The sequence below is a fragment of the Melanotaenia boesemani genome, chromosome 9, assembly GCF_017639745.1.
Source record: "Melanotaenia boesemani isolate fMelBoe1 chromosome 9, fMelBoe1.pri, whole genome shotgun sequence".
NCBI lineage: Eukaryota > Metazoa > Chordata > Actinopteri > Atheriniformes > Melanotaeniidae > Melanotaenia > Melanotaenia boesemani.
In genome coordinates this window covers 36,792,587-36,817,045 of record NC_055690.1, presented here as the reverse complement: position 1 = coordinate 36,817,045, position 24,459 = coordinate 36,792,587, and the positions used below count along the sequence as shown (strand labels likewise).

At 45.3% G+C, this 24,459-nt stretch overlaps 3 protein-coding genes and 2 non-coding genes across 6 annotated transcripts; 2 read left to right on the top strand and 3 right to left on the bottom strand.

The window, feature by feature from the left end:
* The first annotated feature begins 11,538 nt into the window (after positions 1-11,538).
* On the top strand, positions 11,539-13,076 carry LOC121645847 (dual specificity protein phosphatase 14). Of its 2 annotated transcripts, none has more exons than XM_041994589.1 (3): positions 11,539-11,566; positions 12,319-12,623; positions 12,708-13,076. In XM_041994589.1, exons 1-3 carry the CDS (start codon positions 11,555-11,557, stop codon positions 12,928-12,930), a joined length of 540 nt encoding a protein of 179 aa, XP_041850523.1. In that variant the 5' UTR covers positions 11,539-11,554; the 3' UTR covers positions 12,931-13,076. The 2 variants fall into 2 exon arrangements, with proteins under 2 accessions (XP_041850523.1, XP_041850524.1); XM_041994590.1 differs by having other exon boundaries at positions 11,540-11,873; positions 12,022-12,623.
* Positions 13,077-13,524: 448 nt separating this feature from the next.
* Positions 13,525-15,783, bottom strand: polr2d (RNA polymerase II subunit D). Its single transcript, XM_041994591.1, has 4 exons — positions 15,494-15,783; positions 14,823-15,003; positions 13,765-13,860; positions 13,525-13,679 (listed from the first exon to the last, which is right to left on the bottom strand). The coding sequence occupies exons 1-4, from the start codon at positions 15,570-15,572 to the stop codon at positions 13,601-13,603; spliced, it is 435 nt and encodes a 144-aa protein (XP_041850525.1). The 5' UTR covers positions 15,573-15,783; the 3' UTR covers positions 13,525-13,600.
* Positions 15,118-15,189, bottom strand: trnag-ucc. Its single transcript has one exon. It is a non-coding gene; the product is annotated as a tRNA-Gly (tRNA).
* A 1,297-nt stretch (positions 15,784-17,080) lies between the features above and the next one.
* On the bottom strand, positions 17,081-17,152 carry trnag-ucc. The gene has a single exon. It is a non-coding gene; the product is annotated as a tRNA-Gly (tRNA).
* A 599-nt stretch (positions 17,153-17,751) lies between these two features.
* Positions 17,752-21,073, top strand: LOC121645844. Its single transcript, XM_041994584.1, has 4 exons — positions 17,752-17,915; positions 18,622-19,655; positions 19,745-20,061; positions 20,488-21,073. Exons 1-4 carry the CDS (start codon positions 17,787-17,789, stop codon positions 20,844-20,846), a joined length of 1,839 nt encoding a protein of 612 aa, XP_041850518.1. The 5' UTR covers positions 17,752-17,786; the 3' UTR covers positions 20,847-21,073.
* The last annotated feature ends 3,386 nt before the right edge of the window (positions 21,074-24,459 follow it).

Below are 24,459 nucleotides of genomic sequence, written 5' to 3'. Positions count from 1 at the left end.
GAACCATATCAACAACCGGCAAAAAATGTAGAAGAAGAACCATATCAACAACCGGTAGAAAACGTAGAAGAACCACATCAACAACCGGCGAAAAATGTAGAAGAAGAACCATAGCAAGAACTGGCAAAAAACGTAGAAGAAGAACCATAGCAAACAACCGGCAAAAAACATAGAAGAAGAACCATAGCAAAAACCGGCAAAAAATGTAGAAGAAGAACCATATCAACAACCGGCAAAAAACATAGAAGAAGAACCACATCAATAACCGGCAAAAAATGCAGAAGAACCACATCAACAACCAGCAAAAAACGTAGAAAAAGAAGCATGGCAACAACTGGCACAAAGCAAAGAAGAAGAAACATGGTAACAATCGGAAAGAAAGGGGAAAGAAGGGGATATATAGGACGGGGGAATGATGGAGGTCTTGGGACCATTGTTAACAGAAAAAGGCAGAAGTAAAAAAAATATCAGACTGGAGACGGCGTGAACACGGGCTTTGTTTACTTCCTTGCTCCCCAGCCAGCTCGCTCTGATTGGCCACATTCCGTGCCACGTCACCCCCCACACAGTCACAATACACGAGTCGGCGGTGTTCTTCAGAAATCTGCACTGAAATATTAAACATGTTCAGTGTTCCCAACTGTGGCTATGACCCATATCGGAGCAGATTATCGGGACAAATCGGCTCATAACACACCACAGACCATATTATGATTGGACAGGGAAATCACACGATGATCGGGCGTTTGCCGTCCAAGGTTGGGAAGAGGCAAAATCAGGACAAAAACAGCCCAAATAGTGTTATGTGTGTACCAGGCTTATAAGTAAATACAACCCTCAGGTGAACAACAACACATTATATCGCCCATACTGCCATCCATGTTCTTTACCTGTTTGTGGGGCTAGAGCCTAACCAAGTTAGTCAGGCGAGAGGCGATGTTGTTGCAGCCGAATATTTCTAGACTCGGTCCTCTTCCTTCCCTTTGTAAAATGGCTGTAGGAGCATTTAATCATCAGTAGTTTTTAAATTATTGACAGAACGTCCAAACACCAGATAAACACAGATGTCTGAGACTGAACAGGTGGAAACACCTAAACCTGAACGTCATTCATCATTCAGCTTGTAAGGATCTAAGTTATTAATTTGTGTTTTTGCATCATAACAACTCTTCACCTGTCTTGCGAGCTCATCGAGATTAGGATCTTAGCTGCTAGCAAAACATGGACAAATTTGTGAAGGTACCAATGGGCAATGAATGAATGAACAACAGATTTCAACTACTAAAAAAAGACAACAAAATCTGATGAGGCACATTTTGCCCTAGACATGCCCAGGTAATGTTCAAGGAAAGGTCAATGGTACTGAAGAGACACCACAGTCTATCACCACCGTAGAATACCCCCTTGAAGTTCCTCTAACCAGCTCATATTTACACTGTAAACAACATTGTTTACAGATTAGTAGCAAAATTTTGCACTTTTGTCGTTTCTATTTTGTGTGGACACGCATGTGTCCTTTTAAAGAGACACGCCATCTAAATAATTCACCACAAACCTCACAAGGAAACGGTCTCTGTCCTGTGTGGATTCTCATGTGTTGGTCTAAGCTTGACTTGCGACTAAATCTTTGTCCACATTCCGCACAAAAGAATCGTTTGTCTCCTGTGTGGATTGTCATGTGTTGGTTTAAGCTTGTCTTTTGACTAAATCTTTGTCCACATTCATCACAGCTAAATGGTTTGTCTCCTGTGTGGATTCTCATGTGTCGGTCTAAGTGTGCCTTGCGACAAAATCTTCGTCCACACTCATCACAGCTGAATGGTTTGTCTCCTGTGTGAATTCTCATGTGTTTGTTTAACCCTTGCGCTCTCCTGGCTCGCACCTGGGTCAAAACGCCCCTCGTTTCTCTTCTCCGCCTGGGTCAAAACGTCCCACCACCGGGTCAAGACATCCCCACCACCACCACCACCACCTCCTTCACCATCATCCTCTTTCCCCCACCCCAGGGTCAAACACGTCCCCACTACTACCGGGTCAAAACATCCCCACCAACAACCACCGGGTCAAAACGTCCCCACCCACCGGGGCAAAACGTCCCACCACCACCACCAACAACCACTGGGTCAAAACGTCCCACCACCACCACCACCACCAACCACCGGGTCAAAACGTCCCACCACCACCACCACCACCACCAACCACCGGGTCAAAACGTCCCACCACCACCAAGCACTACCGGGTCAAAACGTCCCCACCACCACCAAGCACCGGGTCAAAACGTCCCCACCACCAACAACCACCGGGTCAAAACGTCCCCATGGGTCAAAACGTCCCCACCACCACCAAGCACTACCGGGTCAAAACGTCCCCACCACCAACCAAGCACTACCGGGTCAAAACGTCCCCACCACCACCAAGCACTACCGGGTCAAAACGTCCCCACCACCAACCAACCACTGGGTCAAAACGTCCCCACCACCAACCACCAACCAACCACCGGGTCAAAACGTCCCCACCAACCACCGGGTCAAAACGTCCCCACCACCACCTATTTCATTTCAAAGTGTAATGTTATAGAATGAGGACAAGTGAAAAATGCTACTTTTACAGTTTTCAAGGTAGATTTTATTAATCTTTCCAGCACATACCTTCAATTTGGGAGTACAGAGATCATTGTGCAGGACAGTTAGCTGAATAAGAAAAATGCATTGTACTATAAATTTAAATGCACATTTATACATACATACATACATACATACATACATACATACAAACACACACACACACACACATATATATATATATATATATATATATATATATATATATATATATATATTCTTTTTACATTCACTTCAACCTATCACCCGCCCACCTGCGGTGGGTCGCGTGATTTTCATGCAAGAGGCAACGGGCCTGTTGGTAAAAGCACATAATCATGTTTTCCACGGTACTCTGCGCACCCTCCCTTAGAACGTCATACTGCAACATGGGATACGGAACGTAACGCTTAAACCTCTTCCCGTATTCGTAACCAACCATGAGCATACAGTTCTCGCCCGTCATATATTCGGTAGCGTGCTCCAGCATCTTATGTCCCAAAGAATCCACGTTGCCGTTGCTGCGTCTACACAGCCTCCTTATGTCGTTGTCCTGGACGAGAACAAATGTCAGCACGCCTTCGGGGGAGATCCACTCCTTGGGCGGCCTGTAAAACATAATGTCCATGTCCACGTACATCAGCGAGTTGCCGGTCAGAACCGAAGCACGCTCGGCGGTACACATTCCTCTCACGACCTCTTTGAATCGGGCAGCCTCGTACATAGCCATTTGCCTCAGGTAGTCCATGAAGTATACCGCGTCGTATTTGGCAGGTATCCAGTCGTACGTCTCCGGAGGATAAAGTTCAGGTAGGTCTTCCAGGCATACGGCGACCAGATTTTCTCCTCGGACCTGCCGGAGCATTTCACGCTCGTTGGTCATGCGCCATCGGGAGTAGAACAACACATGTACGTAGTCGAGCATCGTCTTCGATTGGTGCGTTATTTTAGAAACATAGTTATGTCTCTCTCCCGCTCTGCCCGCTGGTAGAGGACGTCCAAACACACTGGCCCACGTGTACATAATTATATCGGGTGTTAGAGTTACGTAGTCATCGGGAATCGTATACTGAAAGTTTTCCAGCATATACCTTTTTACGCTCTCCTGGCCTCCAACAATGCATGATGAGGAAGAAGAAGAAGAAGAAGACGAAGAAGAAGAAGAACAAGAAGCCATTATGTGTACTACTGGGAAAAACTCAACTGTGGGGCCTTATGTAAGCTGTGTCCTTTAAGTATCTACATGTAAGCCCTCCCCCTTCTGTTATGTGGGCAGGTTTTTTGTGGTAAGATGACAGCAGGTTGATGTTCATGGTGCTGAAGGAAACAACGGATCTGAAAGACAGAAAAAAAAAAAAAAACTTGAAATGTTGTTGTTGTGAAAGATTGTTTTTGGGGTATTTCAAATAAAGTTAACGTCCCCACCACCACCACCACCACCAACAACACCACCAAGTCTTTGTTGTTTTCGTGCTCGTACTAATTGCACCTGGATTCCCAAACTACTAGTACTACTACTACTACTACTACTACTACTACTACTACTACTATACGAGAGCTATGAGCAGAACTACAGGACCAAAGACGGTCCTGGACCCTAACAAAGAGGATAAGGTTGAGCATCAAAGCAAGGAAGAAGAAGAAGAAGATGAGGATGAGGAGGATGAGGATGAAGAGGATGAGGATGAGGATGAGGAGGATGAGGATGAAGAGGATGAGGAGGAGGAGGAGGAGGAGGAGGAACAACAAACGGTCGTCTCGAGAAATGGACAAATAACATGGTACACGTCTCCGTTGCAGGCCGACCGGTACAGTGGCTGCGAGGAGAGTGACGGTGGTCTCCGTGACGATAGTGATGATGCTGCTGCTGCTGCTGATGGTGATGACCACCAAAGACAAAGGAAAAAACAGCACCACCAACAACAACAACAAGGACCCACAGAGTACGCAAGAGCTCGCATTCGGGACATGGTTTTGGCCTTTCGCCTCTTTCTAACGTATGACATGGAACAGCTTATACTAGACAGCACAAACGCCGCGGGTCTGCGACAATACGGCATACAAAGACAAAACGGGAGGACCGTGAAGAGACCGAGACTTGCGGGCGCAGCGGCAGTAGACCAGGACAAAGAACAAGACAAACGACACGAACAACATCAAGAAGAAGAAGAAGAAGAAGAAGAAGAAGAAGAAGAAGATGATGAAGAAGAAGTTGAACAAGACAAACAAGAACAAGAACAAGATGATGATGATGATGATGATGATGAGGATGATAATGATGAGGAGGAGGATGATCACGAGGAGGATGATGACGTTGATGATGATGATGGAAACCAAGAAGAACATGAAAAAGAAAAGCGACGTCCGCGTGGTGGTGGTGGTGGCGGTGGCAGTAGCAGCAGCAGAAGCAGCAGCAGCAGCGGTTGCGGTGGTGGTGGTAGCAGCTGGAGAGAGATGGACGCGGTGGATCTGCGAGCGTACGTGGGCCTGCTAATTCTCGCGGGTGTGTATCGCTCTCGAGGAGAGGCCGCGGCCAGCCTGTGGCACGCAAAGAGCGGACGCCCTGTCTTTCGCGCAACCATGCCGCTCAAAGTGTTCTACTCGTACTCGGCGGCGCTGCGTTTTGACGATCAAAGTACCAGAGCGGAGAGACGCGCCACGGACAAGCTCGCGCCCGTCAGGGAACTGTGGGACATGTGGACGGAGCGACTCTCTCTCCTCTACGAGCCCGGCTCCGAAGTAACGGTGGACGAGCAGCTGGTTCCGTTCCGAGGTGAGTGGAGTGAGTGAATGAATGAATGAATGAGTGTTATGATGATGATGATGATGATGATAATAACTATTTTTTTTTATCGTCTGTGTCCTTTTCTTTTTTCTTTTATCTTGTTTCTTTCCTATTTTTTTTTTGTTTCTTCTTGGACATCGTTTTTTCCCCCTTTTTCTCTTCAATGACCACCACCACCACCACCACCATCATCACCATCACCACCATCACCACCATCATCACCATCACCATCACCACCAACGCCACCTCTCACACCAGGTCGTTGTCCATTCCGCCAGTACATGCCCAACAAACCAGCCAAATATGGAATCAAATCGTGGGTAGCGTGCGACGCCAGGTCCAGCTACGCGTGGAAGATGCAAATCTACACAGGGAAAAGACAAAAACAAAAACAAAAACAAACAACGGAGGCAACAACAACTGTGGCTGCTGCTCCTGTGACTGTTGCCGATGCCGCTGCTGAGAAAAACCTGGGCACCAGAGTCGTGCTCGAAGTGACCGAGGGACTCAGGGACCGCAACATCACGTGTGATAATTTCTTCACGTCCTACGATCTCGCTATGAAACTCCTCTCTCCGGCGGACCGCAACAACACCTTGGTCGGTACGCTTCGAAAGAACAGACCGGAGATCCCGGCCGCCTTGCTCGCGGTCAAGGGCAGGCAAATCTTTTCTTCCCTGCACGCGTTCACGAGCCGAGCCGCGCTCGTTTCTCACGTAGCTAAAAAGAACAGAGCGGTGGTGCTGCTCAGCACGCGCCCCGAACACCGCAGCTGTAGCCGCTGGAGCGCAGGTGGTGGGCATGATTCTTCGGAGGAGGATGCAGCAGCAGCAGCAGCAGAAAGAGGCAAAGAGGGAAGCGCAAGAAAAAGAAGAGGAGGAAAGCAAAAACAACAACAACAACAACGAGTCCAAAAGCCCGAGATCATCCTTAGCTACAATCGCAACAAGGGAGGCGTAGACAACCTTGACAAATGTGTAGCCACGTACAGCTGCCGGAGGATGACCTCTCGCTGGCCCGTGGCCGTTTTCCACAACATCATTGACGTGTCTTGCTACAACGCCTTCGTGCTGTGGCGAGAAATCAATCCGGAGTGGTTACCGGGGAAGCGCAACAAGAGAAGGCTGTTTCTGGATCCATCATCGTCGTTGCCTCTGCCTCCAACAACAACAACAACAACTCTGCCTCCGACTCAACCAAGAAAACCAGAACGCTTGTCGAGCCTAGGAGGGCATCAGCAGCGTCAGCAGCCGGAGCAGCCGGAGCAGCAGCATCAGCATCATCAGCAGCATCACAACAAGAACAAGAACAAGAACAAGAAAGAGGACGAGGACGAGGACGAATACGAGGACGAGGACGAGGAGGAATACGAGGACGAGGACGAGGACGAGCGTGTGTGGGGGAGACTACGAGAGACCCGGAAGAGTATCCGAACAACATCGCACCTACTACAACATCCTCATCCTTGTGCTCAGATGCCAACGTTGTTCACGTGGAGGAGGAGGAGGAGGAGGAGGAGGAGGACGCCGCTGTCTCCGCCGATGATGCAAACACGTCCCCCGCCACAGCGTTGCCAGCGGCAAAACAAAAAAGCAAAAGGAAACGATGTCAGATATGTCCCTGGAAAAAAGATTGTAAAACGGTAAATGTGTGCTACGCATGTAAGAGATATGTGTGCAGAACCCGAGCGGTCATGTACTGTCCGTCTTGCTGTAACGCAGATACGGAAACTTCAGCGGGAGCGGTCGTACCGGGAGACCGGAGAAAAAAATAAATGTAAAAAAATAAAAAGAAAAGAAACACAATAAATCATTGCAACAAAATCATGGTCCTTGTGTTCTTTTGGGTTTCCTGACTGACAGCAAAAAAAAAAATAAATAAATAAAAGTACAGAAAAAAAAAAAACAGGGATGAACTCCAAAAAAAAAAAAAAGAGGTCAGAGAGCTAACACGATCCCAAAGGCAAGAAAAAGAAAAAGAAAAAAGAAAGAAAATCAAACCAAATAAAGTATGAGATAAACCAAAAGCCTGTGGTATACATTGAAATGAGCGAAGAGAGCACAAGGGTTAATAACTAACGTGGCTGCAGGTCAACCAGCTTAAGAAATGATGGAGGCTCAGATCTACAGACCATGGAGTCCACCAGGATGCAGACCCTGGAGATCTACAGACCATGGAGTCCACCAGGATGCAGACCCTGGAGATCTACAGACCATGGAGTCCACCAGGATGCAGACCCTGGAGATCTACAGACCATGGAGTCCACCAGGATGCTGACCCTGGAGATCTACAGACCATGGAGTCCACCAGGATGCAGACCCTGGATATCTACAGACCATGAAGTCCACCAGGATGCAGACCCTGGAGATCTACAGACCATGAAGTCCACCAGGATGCAGACCCTGGAGATCTACAGACCATGAAGTCCACCAGGATGCAGACCCTGGAGATCTACAGACCATGAAGTCCACCAGGATGCAGACCCTGGAGATCTACAGACCATGAAGTCCACCAGGATGCAGACCCTGGAGATCTACAAACCATGGAGTCCACCAGGATGCAGACCCTGGAGATATACAGACCATGAAGTCCACCAGGATGCAGACCCTGGAGATCTACAGACCATGAAGTCCACCAGGATGCAGACCCTGGAGATCTACAGACCATGGAGTCCACCAGGATGCAGACCCTGGAGATATACAGACCATGAAGTCCACCAGGATGCAGACCCTGGAGATCTACAGACCATGAAGTCCACCAGGATGCAGACCCTGGAGATCTACAGACCATGGAGTCCACCAGGATGCAGACCCTGGAGATATACAGACCATGAAGTCCACCAGGATGCAGACCCTGGAGATCTACAGACCATGGAGTCCACCAGGATGCAGACCCTGGAGATATACAGACCATGAAGTCCACCAGGAAGCAGACCCTGGAGATCTACAGACCATGAAGTCCACCAGGATGCAGACCATGGAGATCTACAGACCATGAAGAGGACTCCTGATGCTTGAGAGGAAAGCTTCAGATTCAGACCAGAGAGGCTGGAGAAGATGGAGATCAGCTGATCAGAGGATGAGACTCTTCGTTGCCTCGTAAACACATAAATAACCAGCGTCAGTTTGATAATGAAAATAACATAAAATTTAATAAATTAAAAATCTTGTGGAGAAAAACACTGAATAGAAACATGATTGTTAACCAGATGAGAAGCTGGACAGTTTTACTTTTTCATAGAAGTTTTTATTGAAATTCTCAATCAGAATAAACAGCAGCAGCACGACGTTAAACAGATAAATTTTAATGAAAGAAAATACAGAAAATGAACACGTGATATAATAAAACAAAATATCTCCAAGTCATGTAGAGAGAGAATTTCACCCTGAAATTTTAACCCTGAAATAATAGAACCAGCAATTGTGCTAAAAACTGCTAAATATGTAAATTAGTCACCAAGAGGACCAACGAGAGCAGATCCAGAAGTCTTCTTTATCTGCTGCAGGCCGTAGACCTCCATGAAGCAGATCCAGAAGTCTTCTTTATCTGCTGCAGGCCGCAGACCTCCACGAAGCAGATCCAGAAGTCTTCTTTATCTGCTGCAGGCCGTAGACCTCCATGAAGCAGATCCAGAAGTCTTCTTTATCTGCTGCAGGCCGTAGACCTCCACGAAGCAGATCCAGAAGTCTTCTTTATCTGCTGCAGGCCGCAGACCTCCATGAAGCAGATCCAGAAGTCTTCTTTATCTGCTGCAGGCCGTAGACCTCCATGAAGCAGATCCAGAAGTTTCCAGGTTGATACCAGACTGACGTGTTAGCTTCAGTAATGATGTTGTATGAACATGTGGAGGATTATTAGAGCATTTAAATCTTTTTCTGAGTTATGTAATATAAATATGAATCATCAATGAGGGGAAAAGAAGATAATTACTGTCTGGGTGGTAAACGTGTATTTAGTTCCCTAAACACAAATAGGAATGTTTGAAGATGCTGAGCCGGTTCTGGCCGGGACTCGAACCTGCGACTGGTCATCGTGGACCACACAGAAGATCACGTGACATGGCGTCCATCATGTGACGCTGAAACTATCGTAAATGTGATATTTGCTCGTATGACGGGATACACACACGTCTGTAATTGTAAATAAAGACTATTAACAACATTTCAGCACCTTCATTCATGTATGTGTCTAATAATTCTGCTTTTAGCTCGAATATATTACAAAAGTAAATTTATTTATTTCTCTTCTCTCCAGGAACCAGAAGAGATGCAGGACCAGCGAGTCATGGCAGCCGACCTCCTATTTCAGAATTTATTAACCTGTTAAAGAACCTTTTCATTGGAGTGGAAAACATCGTAAATATATTCTATTTTAAAATGGCTTGTTTTTAATAGACGCTGTTAAAGAATAATTAAACTGTTAACAATTATTCATTAATACTGTTGTGCTGTGAGAAAACGAGAAATGTTGCTTTTACACAGAAAATGAATAATAATAATTTTATTAATATAATGTTTACAATAAACAGCTGTTTACAGATCGTTGTCTTGTGGCCTTCAGCTTCCTGGTCCTGGTGTCACAGCATCGACGCCGGCTGCTGTTTCATGACAAAATAGATACACGACTTGTACTATACTACACTTCTGTTAGGCCTACCATCTGAAGAACACACACACGCCTCCTCACGCGACCACACACTTCTTCTGCTGCTGGATATTTCTAAAAAGAACAGGTGAAAATTTAACTCGTGTTTGTGTGGCTACAGAAATCTTATTTGAATTTCTTCTTAATCACGCCTTTGTTATGTCAAAACACAGTTTAAGCTGTAAAAGTAAAACCTGGTAACCACACACACACCATCTGATCCAGCTCGTCCCACTGCTGGCTGGCTGGCTGGGGTTGGCCTCCCCTGCAGGCCGGGACCCTGTGGTGGTGAAGCTCCTCAGGTGGGCCATCCAGACGCTGTCCAGCATCATCTTGTGGGACTTTGATGCCTTTGGTTAAAGATAAATTAAAAATAAATGGTAACAACATAAGAGCTTATCAAGATTTTTAATTAGGCTCTCTGCTCAATGAAAAGACCTTATTTCCATAAAAATAATCCATAATATTATGTACAGCCACTTAACCGGACCACCTCTAGGCTGGTTCATCTCGTCTGGGATCTTTAATCAGTGAAAATGTTTTATGATCATAACTCTGTCAAACAGGCCAGCTGTCAATCATCATCCCTATAATAACCTCAGTGATACGGACTTTTACCTGGTCTGTACTTCGTTTTGATGAGTTATTACACACCACGGCTTAAATTTAATAGCTAACAAGCTAGTTAATCCCAGTGAAGTGATACGCTTTTAATAAGACTCGATGGAGCGTTCCCACACAGCGTTCCCACACAACTTTCTACACAACGTTCCCACACAACGTTCCACACAACTTTCTACACAGCTTTCCCACACAGCGTTCCCACAGTCACCAGCGGACCCCAGCTTCCTCATCTTTCAACATTTCTCAAACGTGAGCTTCAACATTTTCCCCAGACGATTCTTCAGCAGCTCATCCTGGTTCTACCTGGCTCTGCTCTTTGTGGCCTTCGGTGGGATATGGAAGTTTAAAGTGTATAACCTCTGAAGGAATGTCTGACTTTCTACATGAGACTGTTCAGGACGGACGGACGGATGGACAGAGATGGATAGATAGATGGATGGATAGAGTGGACAGATTTTTTTATACGCCAAGTACCGAGGACCAAAAACAAAATAACTGAAACAGAACTGTTCTCCAAACCCCTCAAAAGCTCAAACAAACCCATCAGCCGTGAACACTGAACAAAAACACGGTGAACCGTTTCTGTCTACAGTCGTTTAGCAGACCCTTTTATCCAAAGCGACTTACCACTGGAAACAAAAGGGACACCCAGGCCCTGTGTTCGGATCAAGGTGTGCCAGGTACCTGTTGGTGGCTATGGCCCCGTGCCCAACCCTCCACAGAAGGTCACCAGACTGTTTATCAATGGCTCTTGCACTCTTGGAAACGTTCTGGTCTGCACTCAGACCACTGGGTGGCAGTAGAGCATCGGCTCGGCTCTACCAACCACCGTAAAAGAAGAAGAAGAAGGAGGAGGAATAATCATAATAATCAGCATCGAAGGGAGAAAAGAAAGAGAGAGATGGAGAAACAGGTAACTGGGATGAAAGAAGGCAGATATCTGGCTCTTACAGAGGAACAGACCAGAGACACCGCGCGCGTGGTGTTAACAGGCTGCGCGCGCGCGCGGTGTCTCTGAGCAGCAGGTGTAAACATGCCGGAGCCTCCGGGTTCCTCTAGGCAGGAAAAGAAAAAGTACAACGCAACCATCCAGCGTGTAAGCTGTATTTTAAATACGTACACTGACGTCAAACTGCCAATCATTCCAGTATCATTGGACGTCACTCACTACGTCACAGTGCTGCGGTTTTTACTGATCTCACAAACAGCCGCCACAGAGGGTAATTTCGCCTTATTTTCATTCTTATATCTGACATTTATTTTTAAATATATAAGGAAAAAAATAATTTTAATTACCCTCAAATGAGGCTGGACATTCAGCTGTGGGGGCGGAGTCATTAGTCATTAATTAATTATAATTCTTCCCAGTAAATCCAGCGACGTGTTTCTTTCCGGAGTCGCATCTCGTGGATTAACGAGACTGAAAATCAGCGGTCGTTCCTCCCAACGCAGCGGCCCGTTCCCAGCATGCATCACTGCCTCCTCCCTACATCTGCAGGTTAAACCAGCTGGTGCCAGTTCTGTTCAGCTGAATGTGACCTCGGTTCCGGCGGTCCAAACAAACCTGTTTGTTTTCTTTCGGACCGGCAGCACCAGCACTGGTCCTCTGATAATGGTTCTCCTCCTGTTCTGGTTCTGGATGTGGTTCTGCTGGTCACCATGCAGGTCTCTCAGGTCAGTACCGGTCTGTTCCTCAGCAGTCTGGACGCGGCTCTGAACCGTGGCATGCTGGAGGCCCGGAACGTGACGCTGGTTGTCAACGCCAGCGGCCTCATGGACGTCTCGTACCCACCGGTCTGCGGGCTGCAGGTTCTACAGGTTCCCATCCAGGACCGACCCGACGCCCCCCTCAGGGACTTCTTTGGCTCTGTATCTGAACGGATCCAACAGAACCAGACGGGGACCACACTGGTCCACTGCACTGCCGGCAGGAGCCGCTCCCCGACTCTGATAATGGCCCACCTGATGAGGTTCTGATTCAGTTTAGTCCCAGCTGATGGTACCAGTTCTATCCCGGTTCTTGTGTCTGATGGTTCTGGTCTGTGAATCTGCAGGTCTGAAGGTCTCAGCCTCCGAAGGGCCCATGAGCTGGTACTAGAGCAGCGGCCGTTCATCCGGCCCAACGCCGGGTTCTGGAGGCAGCTGATGGACTACGAGGCGGTTCTGTTGGGTCGAAACACGGTGAGGATGACAAGGACCAGTGCTGGGGTTCTGCCTGAGGCCCTGCCCGACCCAGAGAACCCAAACAGCGTCACAGCGTACTGCATCAATGTATGACCCCGATACGGGTCGGTCCAGACCAGACAGAACCAACCAGAATAAATGGATCAAACCAGAGCAGACAGAACTGACCGGTCCAGCCCAGAACCTCTGATTTATCCAGAATAACCAGAGACCAGAAACGTTACATCTGAATAAATAAATAAAAAGATTTTGTTGTGACATTAGGAAGAAAGTCAGGGTCCAGTTCTGGAAGCTCCTCTTGGTCTGGATGTCGTCCAGGATCTGCTGCAGCTCCTCGTCCTCCAAGCGCCCCTCCAAACGAAAACACGACCACAACAAAGCGTTACCATGGATACCGACCTGCAGACCGAGAGCCGGACAGGACGTGTCTCCGCTCGGCGCCGCCTGATCAGATCCGATCAATAACTGGATGGATCTGGTTTCTCTGCTGATAACCGGTCCAGACCTGGAACTTTAATTACTGATTTACTTTTAATCACTTCTGATAAAAAACATTTCATTAACTGATCAGTTAATGAAATGTTGAAAATATATATTTATTTATGTGTGTGTGTGTAAAAATATGTTATATATAAAAATTAAAATTTACCCAGAACAACCAATCAGTGACCGGAGAATAAACGAAGGTAAAAAACAAACAGATTTTATTGTGGCATCAGAAACGATCAGAAACACTCGAGATGGGTCCAGTTCTGGTCCTGGTTCAGTACTGGAAGCTCCTCTTGGTCTGGATGTCGTCCAGGATCTGCTGCAGCTCCTCGTCCTCGAAGCGTCCCTCCAAACTGAAACACAACCAAAACTAAGCGTTACCATGGATACCAGCCTGCAGACTGATCCATCTCAGAAAACCGGACCGGGCCAACCCACCTGGGGATCAGGGCTTTGGCCTCCTCGGCAGCTTCCGGACACAGATTTGCCAAACTGGCCAACTCGAACTTATGAAGCTTCTTCTGCAGGAGGAGACTGGAAACAGAGGGACTGGGTCAGAACTAGAACCAGAGACCGGGTCCGCTGAGACCTTACAGCCCTTTTTACTGGCCGAAGGGTCACTGACTTCAAACTTCATCCTAATCTGACTGGCTGGACGTTCTCACCAGCAGGTCCCAGCATGTGAAGGGAAAGGGTTGGTTTTCTAAGGTGCTCCCTCCTCTACGGGGTCTCCACCGGGTCGTGGTCTCTGTCCTCCTCTTTACATCTTGTACACTGACGAGATCGCGGTCATGGTACTAAATAAATATTCTGACGGCGTCTGGCGAGACACGGGCAGGTTGTGGAGGATTTCTAAGCTGGTGTGAAATCTCTCTCCTCCAGATAAATGTGTCTAAAACCAAAGATATGGTCACGGACTTTAGAAGGTCTCCACAACCCGGTCCACTTCTATTAAAGCAGCTGCCATGGAGATCTGGGTCTGGTTCTAGTCATGTTTTCAGCCTCATGCTGACGTCGCCTCTGAAAAGGTTCAGATCAGGTTTTTCTTTTTAAGAAAGATGAGATCTTTTAATGTCTGTTTTTATAAAAGAAGCAGTTTTATCTTGTATTACTGCTGGTTCGGGAGCTTAAATCCAGCCAATCAGAGCTGCTGGGTAGTTTGGTTAAGCTGCTGGTAAAGGTTCTGGCTCCCAGTCCTGTGAGGAGGGCTGATTCCACATCGACCAGCGTGAAGCAGCCTCTCCAGAAGGAGCTTGTCTTTCTACCTCCAGCTGTCGCTTCAGGTGTCCTCGTTCCTGCTGCTGTCCCCCTCCTACATGGTCAGAAGCACTACGGTGACTAATCGGTCTCTTTTTGTTCATTACTGAGATTTTATTGGTCCTGTTTTCTTTTATTGCTGCTGGACTGTGTGAATCTCTTTTTTTGACATTATTTCGGATTATGTATGTCCGGGGATGAGGCGCCGAACTGAATTGAACCGAGTGGCAGAGGCCTACCTGCGCACGGCGGTGATGGTCTCGCGGTTCTTGAAGCGGCTGAACCGGGCCGTGTAGTTGAGGGTCTTCATGAAGACCTCCGACAGCTCCTGCTCGTCCTCGGCCGACTCGTTCTGCTGCTTCCGGTGTTCCAGCAGCATGTGGACCTCCGAGTTCAGAAGGGTCTCCGCGTTCTCGAACTCTGGACCAAAAGCAGAACCAAGTCAGATCACACAGAGACGGATCAGAACCAACAGACATATAATATACGTGTGTGTATGTATATAGCGACGGTCAAATGAACAAGAAAAGAAGCTGCGTTGGCCGGGAATCGAACCCGGGTCAACTGCTTGGAAGGCAGCTATGCTAACCACTATACCACCAACGCTGGAAGACAAGACGCTGTCTACACTTCCACATCCCGGGACAGTCTAGAACAGGAACCATAGAGAGGTATGCAGGTCAACCAGTACAAGGACGTGTCCGAACAGCACATCCAGAACCACCAGTGCCCCCAGCGATACATTTCCTCATCAGTTTGCAGGCAAAACAAAGAGTAAAATCATGAGCGCGGGTCAGATCACCACCATAAACTAAACACCGCGTCCACTTCCACGTGTTCTAGACCCGCAGGGTGTACTTCACTTTCTAGTTCAGACTCCGGACCGGGTCTTAGTTGAGCGGCTTTTTACCTTTAGGAAAGAGCAGCTGGGAAGCGTCTTCTTCCACATCTCCGACATGCGGAGGAACCGCTCCGCCTCCGGCCGCCATGTTGGCTACCGAACCGCGGCTACGGGACGACACCAGTCGGAGAACAGCGGCGGAACGGACGCGGACTCCCGGTGAGTCCCGACGGCGTTGGGGAGCTCTGTGACCGCGGGCAGGTAGCGCTTTAAAAACCACGGACAAAGAACCCGCTTAGAGCTCAGTAACGCAACAAAGAAGCACTTCCGCTTCTGACCCAATCACATCCGGTCGGCTTCTTCTTCTGCAGTTTATATGCGGTTGGCAAACGGTGTACAACTGTACTTTACCGCCACCAACTGGTAAGGAGTGTGGACGGGACAGAAACGACCTGTCCTCCATATTCTGTCTTGTTTTAGGTAGAAAATGAATTATGATCTGGTGCTAGCATCTGCTGAGCTACCCTGTTCCTACCTGAGATTTCAAACTTACTTTCATTATCCCGAGTTCATCTAACATAGCCCTCCTATCGGCCCATTCCTTCCCTCGTACCCCAACATGAGCTGGCGCCCAAAGAAACGGCGCTGCCATTAAGCTACTGCTTTTTATATAAGGGATAACCTTATAGAGACAATAAAATATTGTGTTTGGTCCAAGTTTGTTTCTGGGTGCCTGAATCCATCACCTGGAAAACTCCTTTGTCCTTGCAGTTCATGTCTGTACATTTTATTTTTAAATGATTTTTAGGATTTTGAGCAAAGTTTAAACCATAAATTGAAGCAAAATGTCTCAGAAACTGTATGTGACAAATATGTCTCGTTGGGCTCTTTTGGGTTAAGGTCCAGCCTGTGAAAAAATGGTAAAAAAAGTCAATTTTTTAACATGTTGTTTTTATTTGGTCCTTTAACAAAGTGTAATAAAAGTTTAATGGATTTCTTTGGGGTATATTTACTGTTTATAACATGTGAGATATTGTTTTTCTGCTTCCTGGTATCTGTCCCTTCCCCTGGCCGCCATCTGTCCCAGTCACAAAGCAGTTTTATGCCCAACCGCCTAAAACAATAAAAACATAAACGTCTTCCTCAAGTCTCGTCCTCCGTCCACTTCCATGGACAGCGTGCTCCAACAAGTCCACCGTCTGAGCTTTCTTCAAATGTTCTGCCGCCATGAGTTAGATTTTCCACATAGGACCAATTTTCATGACACTTTGTGTACAAGATTCTGTTAAAACATGGAACACGTTAGTAAATTGAGTAAATGAAAATGAAAATAAAAAACTACTTTAATTTAAATGCATTGAGGACATTAATTATTAATGTAATAGATTAAGTCCTGTCTTTCTGTCTGGAGAACATCCAGGGTGAACAGCGCCCTCCAGTGGACACCAGGCTGAAACACACCTGAATGTTTTCCACAGATGAAATCAGCGGAGGTCCAGCGATGGACTGGCGACCTGTCCAAGTGTACCTGCCCCCCGCCTGATGATTGCTGGGATAGGCTGCAGCTAAGAGACCCTGAATCGGACTAAGCGGTATAGAAAACGGACGCATGAAGAATAATCATGTAGCGACGGTCAAATGAACAAGAAAAGACGCTGCGTTGGCCGGGAATCGAACCCGGGTCAACTGCTTGGAAGGCAGCTATGCTAACCACTATACCACCAACGCTGTGAGTCTTCTTCGCACTTCATGTTTTATTTGAAGCGCTCTGAATCGTGACGGTCAGATTTTTTCATTGATGATTTTGTTAAAATCTAAATGTGTGCACAAACCCTGGCCAGAGAGAATTTAGGCCATGATTTTCTTTTTATCAATATAACTGTGCCAAGAAAAACACCTTTTCAGTGTAGAAGCAAAATCCATTAGCAGATGTGTATAGTAACGAAGTAGATGTACTTAAGTACAGTACTTAAGTAGTTTTTTTGAGGATTTGTACTTTACTTGAGTTTTTTTTTTAATCAAGACTTTTACTTTTACTTCACTACATTTAAAAGTTAAAAAATATACTTTTACTTAGTTACTTTGACATTTGCCACCTCGTTACTCGTTACAAATTAAAATAATCAAAAAGATATCTGGAATGCGCGGGTCCGAGAGGACGAGTAGAACCACGTACGGTACTCTCGCAAAGATTAAGGTGAAGGGCGGGATCTATGGGCGGGCGGGATGTGCGTTGCGGCAGAGATCTTCTTCAGCATATGTAAACATGGCAGCTGCAGAGAATGTCGACACGCAGGGGGAGATAGAAGATGGTTCAGCTTCGGCAGAAGACGACGGTCACCCGTGGTCATACCTGGCAATAATGTTCAGCTACCTCGGGATGGGGGAAAATACCAAAACCTACCGAATGAAATGTATGTTGTGCCTTCCAAAGTGCCACGAGATAAAGGCGTTTAACAACTCTCCATCCAACCTTAAGAAACACATTGAGGTAAGTGAATTAGCGTTAAGTAAGTTAATCGCTGCCAATGTCACGCCTTGTGGCAGGAGGAGTATAAATATCAGTGCTGGGCATGGATCTATTCTTTATTAACGAGTGTCATTACGTGCTAGTAAGAAGCAAGTTGCTAACGCTATGTGCTAATAACATAAGCAACTTGCCCGTAGATAATATACTGCGGAAAATTGTTCTGCAGTAGTGTCAATAAGACAAGGTTAGCATTTTAACGTAATCAAACGAGGCAGTTTTCCTCCTGCACGATACATTTTTAATATCAAGTGCTTTACCTTTTAATGAAAAATACACAAACAAATCATACAAGATCAGTAACTTGAAGCTAATCATTAGGTTACTGTTTGCCCATAGGAGCTGTTATAATAGCATGCTGTTCAATAAAATAGTTCTATTTTTTGTTTTTTAAATTGTATTTGTTGTACAGCAATTAGATGTCCAAGCTCAGTGTGCTGTATAATGTTTTAGCTTTAAACAATTTTGTATTTCTGAAAGATAAAATATAGCCAGTTGACAGTTGACCAACATTTTTTTTTAATCAATATTGGACATGCCCACAAATGGGACACCAATGGGTGAAAGTGGTTAGAACAATCCAGACCTGTCATTGTGGAAACTGTTGCATGATGTCTTGAGTATCATTTAAAATAATATTGTTATTTCTTTTACTTTTGTGTTTTTCTAGAGAGCACATCCACACCATCTAAAAAAGTATGAGCAGCTGACTTCACAGAAAAGAAAGAGGGCTTCGGAAGCTGGGACCTCCACCACCAAACAGACCACCTTGCTGGATTCCCGATCCATCTCTCAGAGTGCAGTTGACAGGGCCATCGTTCAGTATGTTGTCAACGGGCTCCAGCCATTGTCAACTGTTGAAAATGAAGCCTTCAGAGAGCTTCTGACAGATCTCCTTCCTACTGCTAAAATCATCACACGGGTCACCCTGAGATCAAGGATTGAAGATTTAGCAAAGGCAATGAGAAAAGTGTTAACTGAGGAGATGAGTAAAGTGGATCACATTGCCACCACTACAGACTGCTGGTCAGTTAGGAGAAGGAGCTTCCTTGGTGTGACTGCCCATTGGGTGAACCCTACAGACCTAACTAGACGATCAGCAGCCCTAGCTTGCAGACAGCTAAGAGGTTCCCACACCTTTGATGTTTTGGCCACCGCACTTAATGAGATCCATTCTGAATATGGCATCACAAACAAAGTTGTGAGGACAACAACCGATAATGGCTCCAACTTCCTGAAGGCTTTTCAAGTTTTTAGTGTGGACAAAAACAATAATGAAGCAGAAGAGGAAGAGAAAGAGGATGAGGAAGGGAATGAGATGGAGGAGGGAGTGGAATTTGTTGACGTGTCTTCGGTCCTAGATGAGAATGATGGCTTTCAGTTTGAGCTTCCAAAACATCAAAGATGTGCTTGTCATCTACTCAACTTAGTGTCTACAGTTGATGCTGAAAAAGCAACAGCCAACGATGGATACAAAAAACTGCAACGCTCAACATTCAGCAAGTGTTATGGGCTGTGGAATAAGTGTGGAAGATCCTGCCAAGCAGCTGAAGCTGTGGAAGATGCCTGCTCCCTCCAGCTGCTAAGACCAAACGCTACAAGGTGGAACTCCATGTTTATGGCTGTGGAAAGGCTCCTCAAGATTCTGAGAGAGAAGGGAGAGCCAGCTTTGAGAGAGATCTGTGCAGAATTGAAGGTTCCAATGTAGGTTTGAATTATGTATTTATTTTTTCATTTTTGGGTACAATATTCATGCACAATTGTAAAACAGTGGTTTGTTTTCTTCCCAACAGGTTCCATCCAGTTGAGCTCACTTTCCTCAAAGAGTACTACACCACCATGAGCCCTGTCGCCCAGTCCATCAACATCCTCCAAGGAGAAATGGAAGTCCAGATGGGATGGCTTCTTCCGACTATTTCCCTGTTGAGCAGCAAATTGGAAAAAATAAAGATCGCGCTGAAGCACTGCAAGCCGTTGGTTGAAGCCATTCAAGCTGGCATCCAGAACCGTTTTGGTGAAATGTTAAGAGACCCTGAATTGGTTGCTGCCGCGATTCTCATCCCAAAATTCAAAACGGCCTGGATCAAAGATGATGATACACTGAAAATCGGTAAGACAACATGGAGAAAATATTCAGTAAATTACAAATTTAATGTACGCTTACTACATTTATGTTATTTCATACATCAGTCTAATTTTGAATAGAAGTTGAGTCAATATCTAAGATGTCTAATTGTCAGAGTCAAGACTTTATATGTGTGTTTCTCTCCTTGTCTACTCCCTAAATTTGTGAAAGTAGGCAATCTGCAAGCTCACTCTGCCTTGGTTGTAGATCTGTTATTTTTACAATTTACAAATACTTTTTTTCTATTTTATTTCTTTTTTTGTGTGCTAATTTTGGCCCTTTGTTTCTGATAGTGTTGTTAGTCAATGTAATATTATTTATTACTTCAGAATTACGGAAAATGTCATAAATGTAAATAAATGTGTCCAATAAAAATGTGACTGTACTAATGCTAGTGTCCCTGTGTTTCAGGGTTGGACTACATCAGGGAGCAGTTGGAGGATCCTTCAGCAGATGCTGGGTCTGGCTCATCTGATGAGGGAGACTTCTTCCACATCCTGAAAAGTTCCCACAAAACACCACGCGCCACCAAACAGCTTGATTCGTACCTGGCCTACACAACAGATGACATCAAGATTCTCAAGACATTTCCTGTGGTTCTCAAGTTATCTGTCAAACTCAACACACCTCTGCCTGCTTCTGCAGCTTGCGAAAGGCTGTTCAGCATAGCAGGTCTCATCTTCAGCCCAAAAAGAGCACGGTTAGCTGCAAACACTTTTGAAAATCAGCTTCTGCTGAGGATGAACCGCAAGTTCAACTTCTCCACTTGAACCAGAAAGTTTGTGTGTGTGGTAGTGTGCCTCAGTTCATGAGGATTCCCCAAACATAGTTAAAAAGTTATCCTTGTGTTAAATTTGGCAAGATATTGTTTATTTTTTTGAGTTACATTCTGTACCACATTTCATTCAACTGAAAAAGTGAAATAAAAAAACAAGGGGAGAATAATTACTGGTTGTTTGTGCTTTTCATGCGTTCTATAAAATACTTGTACTTTTACTTTTGATACTTAAGTATATTTTTTCACAAGATACTTTTGATACTTAAGTACATTTACTGTGAGCTACTTTAAGACTTTTACTCAAGTAATTTTATTATAGGTGACTTTGACTTTTACCAAAGTCCTTTTCAGTCATGGTATTTATACTTTTACTTAGTTATTTTTTTCAAGTACTTTATACACCTCTGTCCATTAGTTCAGACTTAGAGTGCCTCTAGAGAGAGAGTGGCGCCATCTCCGTTCACTGCAATGGTTCAGTTTTTTCACAACAATGGCGGCGTATGGAGCCCCTCAAAAGTTCCCGGAAGTTAGCAAAAGCTAAGCGACGGTCAATGTATTTCAATGGAACAGATTGTCGGAGCTACACTTCTTCAAGGTAAGATGTTTTAATAGTCATATTTCCATATCAGTTGTGCATCTAAATCAACTTGACAGGAGTAATTAAATATGTTGATGGATTGTCACCGTCTAGATTAATATATTTAGAGATTATAAAGCGATAAAAGTTTATGCTAGCACACTGATAGCAGCAGATGCCACAGGCTGATGAATGTAAATTCTGTTCGTCAATATAAATTGATCCAACGCCGTTGATAGCGAGGTTAATGTGTAGGGAGAGCGATTGTAGTTACATTTTTATTTAATTTTAATGTATTTATAAGGCTGTGGAATAATGGACAAAGATATGAAAATGAATACACAGTATTAGATAGCACAATACTCTTAGTATATATGTTTACATCTCTGCAACTATAAAACCTGTTAAATGTAACAAACATGTTAACCTTAAGAACTTAACAAAATATACATACACAAAATAAGTGGCTGATTGTACTTGAGTGCATTTGCTGCACTAGACAGCACTCAGCACTCAGTGTGCAGGATGAGAGCAGAGAAGCAGAGAGATGCTTAAGGGAAGTATATCACTCTTCCCTCGTGCAGCATTGTCCTGAAGAACTTTCAGCAGTTCTGGGGTTGCCTGACGTTAACTGGGATACTCTTCTTCTTCACCTTCCTGGTTTGGCCACTTTTAAGTGTTTCCTGTCTTTTTTTCTACATTCTGCAACCTCAACCATATAAATCTCCCTGTGATGTGTTCTCTGTGTTTAATTTAAAAATATTAAACTTCCCAATGATATGGTCTTTGAAAATGTGTAATGCATTGTTTTAATATGATTACCTCACATATTTTTTGTTTTTACAGTCCCTGATGGTGGTCAGATGTATCCTGCTGACTTTGGCCATCCATATTTTCCTTCTGTCCCTGTCTTTGGGGAAGCCATACATACGCACGCCTTTCTCTGAGCGATTGGAGCATCCCCATGCAGCACAGCATACCATGGTGAAGACTGTATTCAAGGATAGCAGAGAAAAGAAATGGCTAGACATGCTGATCTAGTCGAGTTTTATGCTATTGTAAAGGAATTCTTTTAGGTATTAAAAGCATTTGGAAAACAAAGGGTGTTTGTCTGATTTATTATGTATATGTAGGGAGTAAGTCTTGGGATAGTTAACAAATAGTGATAGAAAGCCATGTATTTTCCATGAATTGAAATCAAAATTTTGTTCAGTAAGGTGCTTTATAAACAAAGTTGTCTTGGCAAACTGTTAAATTGACTTGAATTAAATAAATGTTTATTAAGTGTTTACAGCTGAAACACTCAGTTTATTTAGATCCAGGTTAAAGACCCACCTGTTTTCTGCTGCATGGACTAGTTTTTATTAGGAGTCCAGATCTGGATCTGGTTCTTTCAGCTGGAATCCTGTTTTAATCCTGTCTTTTCCCACACTGGAATTTTATTTCTTGTATCTATTTTGTTTAATCTTTTTCTTTCTGTTTTTATTTAATTAATTTTTAGATGATCAAATCTGTTGAAGAATAGATCAAGGGCGTTAACCCATCATCGGGTTCTTTGAGGCCAGAGATGGTTTTAAGGCCCCTCCAGACTCCGCTGACATTGTTCTGCTGCAGCAGCTTCTCCATCTTTGTTCTGAAGGTGTTATTTCCCTCCCTGATCTTCCTCCTTAGTTCCCTCAGCACAATCCTCAGCACCTCTTTATTTCCCGACCTAAAGGCCCTCTTTTTCTTCTTCAGGAGAGCCTTTATGTCGAGAATAATCCTGGGTTTATTTTTGGAAAAGCAGCATATGGTCCTGGTAGGACATGCGGTGTGTAAGACTGTCAGTGTCGTCCCCCTGAGCATCACAGAAAAGTTCCCACACAGTTGAACCAAAACAGTCCTTCAGGGCCTCCTCAGCCTCGTCGGACCATCCTCTCATTGTGCAAATGTCTTAGTACCAGAGGTTTGTACATGGGCATCAGGTAGTGATCAGATCTTGCCAGGGTGGGGGTGATGAGCTATATGCCTCCTTGGTGTTAGCATAAAATAAATGCAATATTTTGTCATCTCTGGTGTGACATATTAATAATAATGGATTGGATTTATATAGCACTTTTCAAGGCACCCAAAGCGCTTTACCTTGTGTATCCATTATTCATCCACTCCTCCCTCATACCTGATGATGCTAAGCTACGTGTAGCCACAGCTGCCCTGGGGCAGGCTGACGGAAACGTGGCTGCCAGTCCGCGCCTACGGCCTCTCCGACCATCACCGAACATTCATCCACATTCATTCACCAGTGATGCCAACACTGAAAGCAAGGAGGGTTAAGTGTCTTGCCCAAGGACACAACGACATATGACTGCGGGAGTGGGAATCGAACCGCAACCTTACTGTCATTAGACGACCTGCTCTACCGCCTGAGCCACTGCCGTCCTATGAAACGTTGTGAGTGAATGTGGGCAGAGTGTACGATGGAGAGGTATGAATAAAGTCACCAGAGAGAAGAAGGAGGACAGTCGGGTGTTGTGTCTGCAGCCTGGTTGTGTCTGAGTGGAGGGCATCGCGGGCCACATCAGCGTTAGCTGAGGGGGGAACACACGTTGCTGTTACGATGACATGCGAGAATTCCCTCGGCAGGCAAACAGGCCTCATGCTAAAGGCTAACAGCTCAATGTCCTTACTGCAGAGTTGTTCTTTAATAGTGATGTGTCCAGAGTTACACCATCTATCACTAACAAATACTGCCAGACCTTCACCCTTCCTCTTACCTCTCTCCTTTGTCCTGTCCGCCTGTATGAGGAAAAGCTCAATGGTGAGCAGCTGTAACAGGCTGCCACTTGTGCAATGCCTGGAAGTCAGAGTCTGGATCGGACTGTAGTCTCCTGGTGAGATGGTTATGTAGATGTGTGTATCATCAGCATAACTGTGGTAACATGTTTAGTTGTTTCCATAATGTGAGCGAGTGGCAGCATGTAGATGTTGAACAGCAGTGGCTCCAGGATGGAGCCTTGGGGAACTCCACAGGTTATTTAGGTTTGCTCAG

Excerpts from the sequence above, each read along its gene's own strand:
- LOC121645847 (XM_041994589.1), top strand. Across the intron at positions 12,624-12,707 it reads ATAATGGCCCACCTGATGAG|GTCTGAAGGTCTCAGCCTCC; the intron begins GTTCTGATTCAG and ends GTGAATCTGCAG.
- polr2d (XM_041994591.1), bottom strand. The coding sequence starts at position 15,572 with ATGGCGGCCGGAGGCGGAGCGGTTCCTCCGCATGTCGGAGATGTGGAA. Across the intron at positions 13,861-14,822 it reads ACCATCACCGCCGTGCGCAG|TCTCCTCCTGCAGAAGAAGC; the intron begins GTAGGCCTCTGC and ends CTCTGTTTCCAG. Across the intron at positions 13,680-13,764 it reads GCCAAAGCCCTGATCCCCAG|TTTGGAGGGACGCTTCGAGG; the intron begins GTGGGTTGGCCC and ends GTTGTGTTTCAG.
- LOC121645844 (XM_041994584.1), top strand. The coding sequence starts at position 17,787 with ATGTTCAGCTACCTCGGGATGGGGGAAAATACCAAAACCTACCGAATG. Across the intron at positions 17,916-18,621 it reads ACCTTAAGAAACACATTGAG|AGAGCACATCCACACCATCT; the intron begins GTAAGTGAATTA and ends GTGTTTTTCTAG. Across the intron at positions 20,062-20,487 it reads TGATGATACACTGAAAATCG|GGTTGGACTACATCAGGGAG; the intron begins GTAAGACAACAT and ends CCTGTGTTTCAG.